This window comes from Asparagus officinalis, chromosome 3, assembly GCF_001876935.1.
Source record: "Asparagus officinalis chromosome 3, Aspof.V1, whole genome shotgun sequence".
NCBI classification, from domain to species: Eukaryota; Viridiplantae; Streptophyta; class Magnoliopsida; order Asparagales; family Asparagaceae; genus Asparagus; species Asparagus officinalis.
The window spans coordinates 71,616,928-71,623,123 of NC_033796.1; the positions used below are offsets into that span (position 1 = coordinate 71,616,928).

The 6,196-nt window shown below is 39.8% G+C and overlaps 1 protein-coding gene across 1 annotated transcript; it reads left to right on the forward strand.

Annotated features, from left to right (window-relative positions):
- On the forward strand, positions 240-632 carry LOC109835272. Its single transcript, XM_020403254.1, has one exon. The coding sequence runs from the start codon at positions 240-242 to the stop codon at positions 630-632; it is 393 nt and encodes a 130-aa protein (XP_020258843.1).

Here is a 6,196-nt window from a genome sequence, read left to right on the forward strand (position 1 = left end):
TAGGTATGGCACCGTATGAGGTGTTATACGGAATGCCTTATAGATCCCCGATTTGTTGGGCAGAATCGAAGGATAGCTTGTTACTTGGGCCGTAGCTCGTGAGATAGAATACAGAGAAGTTAGCAATAATTGGAGAGAATATTCTTGCAGCATAGAGTCGGTAGAAGAGCTACACAGACCAGAGGTTATGACCACTAGAGTTCTAGGTTGGGGACCATGTTTTATTGAAAGTATCGCCGATGAAGGGAGTTCAGGGATTTGGTAGATGGGGAAAGCTTGCCACGAGATATATTGGTTCATTCTGGATTGTGGAACGTATTAGAGCCATTTCATATCGGCTAGATCTTCTAGCATCAATGTCGAGCATACATGATGTTTTTTATGTTTTGATTCTCAAGAAGCATTTACGTGATGAGGAGCAACAACGAGTGTTGGACACACTGGAGGTTGAGATTCATGATGATTTGACCACTATTGAGGCTCCAGTTCGCATTCTTGCTAGAGAGGAAAAGAGACTTAGAAATAAGGTGATTCCTTTAGTGAAAGTGCAATGGAACTGGAAAGGAGCTGAGGAGGCTTCTTGGGAGCTCGAAGAGGATATGCGTCACGACTACCCGCACATGTTTGAATAGGTAAAATGTTAGTTATGAATTGCATATGTTATTTGTATAGTCGTATTTATATTTAACGCTGGAATGGGGGTATTAACACTTAGCTCCTAATCATTCAGAACACATGGTATATACAGGGGTGATTCCTTGTTTGGATTTTTTGCCCGACGTACTAGTTCCGCTTAGTTAGAGGTTAAGTGGGAATACTTGCATTCCAGAGTGTTAGATGTAAATACCGCTTGTGTTTCATATCTAGAGATTGATGGCACGAGATGTGTATGTGAGGGTTTCTTTGTCTTGTCCACTCAATGTGCTTTTCTTGTATTATTAATCTCTAAGACACGATTGTAGAATTTCGGGGATAAAATTCTTTTAGGGGGGGTGTGAATGTGAAACCTATAATTTTTGATATATAGTAAATAATAATAATAAATGAGTAATATTATGATAAATATCATTCATTAATGATTGAGTATGTTAGAAATCAATTTGAGATCGATTCAATGTATTTTTATAAGCCAACGATGTAAATATACACAAAACCATGCATAGACACAAAACCTATAAGTCAATTTGCGTTATGGTCGGTTCACCGGCCTAGGCCTATCGGTCGACCGATGGCACCCGATCGATTGACATGCCTAGCGGTCAGTCGACCGACGGGCTTCTAGAGCTCCAGTAGGTTTCGTTTTTGGGTTGGTTTTGTTTGGCTTTGAGCCCAGTTGTATACCTAAGTATATATACTTGTTTTAAACCTCTTTTAATCATCTTTCACGTGATATATCAATAGACACCTTCCCTCTCAAACCCTAACCCTAGATTGTGAGTTTCTGGGAGTTTTCTTGAGGCATTTGTCGAGAAGATGATAGGATTCATGACCTTGGTGAGGAGGATCTTGCACGCACGTGTGTTTGGGAGTTTCAACACAGCGTTTGAGGCAAAATCATCTTCCTCTAAACCTTTCCCTATAGTAACGCATGGTTTAATGTGTTTAATTGATTAATCTACTGCTTAAAGTTTAATTGGATGTGATAAAACCTAGTTTGTGATGTTAAATCTAAAACTAATGAAAAGATATGTAAATTTAATCTCTGTTTAATAAGAATAGTTAACCATGATCAGTAGGATTGTATTAAATTTGTAAATTAATGTTTTATATGGTTTAAAAACCCTAGTTTAATTTTTCAAATGAATTTTTGCTAATTAAGATGTTTAAACCCTAAGTTTATGATACATAGGTGATGAGATCTTATTTAAACAAATCTATATTTGTGGAATAATTAGAATTGATCTTTGTTTATTAATCATGTTGGGGAAATATGTATTTTATTCGAAAATTTTGGTTAATTAGGATGTTAAACCATAATTAGTTTAATTCAAGAGTCTTAATCACGTTAAGTTAACCTTTGTTAAGTAATTACGAAAGTTTAAACCATGTTTTGCTTTGCATGCTAACAAAATTTTGTTTTGGAGACAAGTTACAAAACACAAAAACCTGAGAAAACCTGAGATAGTGTAATAGGTCGACCGATCCCAAGAGATCAGTCGACTGATTGCGTCGCTAGGGCATTTTGTGTATGTTTGCTGTCGGTCGACTGATGCTTTAGAGCGGTTGACCGACACCTTGTTTTGTTTGCAATAATTTTTCTTGCACGTTTAATTATGAACATGGGATTCGAGCCATACGACAATACACGTGTGCAACCATGGGTACATGGATATCCTGAAGAGGATTATTGCAATAATTGTTTCGATCATGTTTGAGTGAACAATTAATTATAATATACATGCTTGTATGGATATCGTTGATGAGCATAACTTAGTACTACTTGGGATAGTTCGTTGATATTCCGTTAGTATAGGCCATTGAGTCGTGATTTTAGGATACCTGATTTGGTAGTCCGTCCCACACGGGGATGCGATAAGGCTAGAGAATTGTACTTCTAGGATACCGGATGTGGTAGTCCGTCCCGCATGGTGATGCAATGAGACTAATGAGCCGTGTACATATTTAGGATGCATGATTAGGTAGTCTATTCAGTATGATAATGCAATGAGTTATAAAGCCTTACGAGATATTTTATTGTGATATATCCGATAGCTTGAGTCTTTGGCAGAAGTCATTTATGAATATGATTCATCGTTGAGTTATATTGTGACCGAATTACTTCGCGTTTGGGAGTTACAAGAGATTTAGTTCTTGTATCCAAATCATCTACCCCAGGGTAGCGCGAGTTATATGGTTGATATTTATGATATTGTAGCCACTTTACTATTCTATATTGTTTTCCTTTATCTTTTATTCTTAGTTTGGAATTGATATTTAGCGATTCACAATTTCAGACATATGATATATACATGAGGGTTTCCTTGTTTGGATTATTTTACTCGACGTACTATGTCTCTTGTTATGGAATTCTAAATATTAATCTCATTTGGATACATGGTAAATAATTTAGGTAGATTATGCATAATAGATAGAGCCTCCATCACATTTAGTAGCCCTTCCCCTGGGGGCGCATGGAGATGATCTTGCTAAAGCACTCTGATGCTATTGTTATTTTCCTTTTTGTTTTCCCTTCTTTCAAGGCAGGAGATCAGTGTTCCGAGAGTCGTAGGTTAACAGATTCATAGCATAGTCACCGTCACTTATTTGTAATAGTTGATGCTCCACTGTAGTTTAATGTTTACTTTTAGACATTTAGAGTTTTGTTTTATTTTGTAAAGGCTGTGTGCCTTAGTACTATTTTTAGTTGTGATACGAGTCCCCGTACGAGCACATTTAATCGCGGAATTATTAAAGGTGGGTTGAGAAGAAAATAATAAGAACACAAGAACAATTCTGTGGTGACGAAGGAAAATACCTTCTCTAGATTATGAGAATAAAATAGTTTACAATCTGTCATAATCTCACTAGAATTAAAGAATAATCTCTCTCAATTCTCAAATACAATTTAATCTCTCTTGATTACTTTCTCCCTTTTTTTAAAACCCTAAAACAATCCCTTATATAGGTGTAACAATATGGATGGCAAAATGGTAAATAACCAAGCCTAAACTCTACAGGAATTTGTGCAAATAGAAATCCAAACGAACCAGGAAACCATCGATGAGTCGACTCATAAATATACATGAGTCGACTCATGCCAAGTGAGTCGACTCATGATGAGGTGAGTCGACTCGTCAGAAACTTTTAACAAAACGGTTGGGTTTCGTGAGTTGACTCATGACAGGCATGAGTCGACTCAACCTGATGAGTCGACTTATGTACATATATGAGTCGACTCACGGGCTAAAAACTAGATGCTTCGAATCTTCGATTCGCCGTCTCGTTTCACGCTTCAACCTGCGTTCCACTATATTGTTAAGTTATCATCGAGAAGGAAAGAATTATCCATCCTCAAGCTCCCATGAGGATCTCGAAGTTCCAAAGAGAAGATACACCCGTATCATGTCTCCCCCCTTTAGGAACTTGAAGTCTCATTCAAGTTAGAACTTCACCAGAGGAAATTCGCGAGCTCCTCCTTCCTTATTGAACCACTTAGCCTTGCTAGGAACCTGACCTTGACGTCCAATGAGAAACGACTCCTTCATCCCCCGCCTCGTCATGGTCGTCTTCCGCTCCAAAATGCAATCTTCCTTCAGCGGCTCCTTGCTATCAAACCACAAGTCTTCAACATGCGGCAAGATCACCTTGTTGTCACCTTCATCATCCAGCAATGGAGGCTCGAACAACTTTCAGTACTCGACATTGATCACCGAATACATGCCTAAGTAAGGTGGCAAATCCAGCCTGAAGGTGTTGTCACCAATCTGATCGAGAATCCGAAATGGACCATAACGTATAGGTTTCAACTTCTTTCCTTCTCCCTTTAGCCTCTCCTTACTTAATTTCAGCCATACCATGTCGCCTATGCCAAAGTTACAAGGAACCCGATGCTGATCATACTTCGCCTTGTACTTGGCTTGTGATTTCTTCAATTGAACTTCAACCGTGGCATGAATATGTGCAATCTTCTCCAGAAATCACTGAGCATGTTGTTTCTCACTCCCTTCCTTGCTGTTGGTCGTAGCTTCACTGGAAAACATGAGATCAAACGGACTCGGAGGTAAAAATCCATAACAAGTCTCAAACAGTGACTTTCCCAAAGATCCATGAATAGCCTGATTAAATGCAAACTGGAGATATGGTAAGCTCTCATCCCAAGTCTTGGGATGCTTGGAATTGTATCCTCTTAACATATGTACCATAGTCCGATTAACTACCTCTGTTTGTCCGTCGGTTTGTGGATGAAAGGCCATTCTCTTTTTCAACCTAGTGTCCATCAAGCTCTACAAAGAATCCCAAAAGTGTTTGAGAAACCGGTTATCTTAATCTGAAATAATCGAATTCGGTAACCCAAAGTGCTTCCACACATGCTCAAAGAACAATTGCGCCGCACCCACTCCTGCCATGGTCTTCTTACAAGGAATCAAGATGACCATCTTGCTGAACCAGTCCACCACAATGAACAAATAATCATTCCCGCGCTTAGTCGTTAGTAATCCTCCTAAGAAATCCATAGAAATACTCTCCCACGGTCTCGACGGTACCGGCAATTGTAGATACACTACCCTTTTCCTATTAGAAGGCTTCAATATGCAACATAGCTTACACCCTCCAACATACTTAGTGACATCCTCTAACATCTTCGGCCAAAAGACATGACGCCGTAGATTGAGAAGCGTCTTCTGAATCCCAAAATAACCTTGCACACATGATGTATGGGCTTCTCGAATCCACTGCAATCGGTCGCCATCCTCCGGAATGCATACTAACGTCCCTCGATACAACAAACCATCTGCACCAATCTCATACTCCCCTTTCGACCAGCCTTCGCCTGTTCGAACACACTACTGAAATCTCGGCTGGATGTGTACATCTGTACATACACCAAAGGAACCAAGGGCTGAATGCACGCTGCCACCAAGAGAGCTCTCATGGGTGGGCGAGATAACATATCGGCTAACTTGTTCGTCGTTCCCTTCTTGTACCTAATGATGCTATTGAACGCTATCAAATAGGACATCCACTTCATGTGCCGTGCTCGCTATAGCTTCATCTGGGTATGTAAAAATTCCAATGGCTTGTGATCTGAGTGCACAACCACCTCTTTTCCTAACAAATACACCCGCCATTGCTTGATTGCTTGATAAAGTGCATAAAACTCCTTGTCGTAGGTAGGGTAGTTCTGAATAGCACCCGTAAACATTTCTGAATAGTACTCCACTGGCTTTCCATCCTGAATCAACATAGCACCCATAGCATAACTAGAAGCGTCGGTCTCTACCTCGAAGCTCCTCTGTAAATTCAGCAATGCCAATACCGGTGCCTCCGAGATCTTCCTCTTTAATAACTGAAAAGCTTCCTCATGTGTCCTCAGCAATGCCAATACCGGTGCCTCCGAGATCTTCCTCTTTAATAACTGAAAAGCTTCCTCATGTGTCCTCCCTCACTCAAATTGAACTTTCGCCTTCGTAAGGCTATGCACAGGTGCCGCATAAGTCGAGAAATGTCGAATAAACTTGCGCAAATACTGGCAAGC

Bases quoted from the DNA above. Each gene is read 5' to 3' on its own strand.
- LOC109835272 (XM_020403254.1), top strand. From the start codon at position 240: ATGAAGGGAGTTCAGGGATTTGGTAGATGGGGAAAGCTTGCCACGAGA.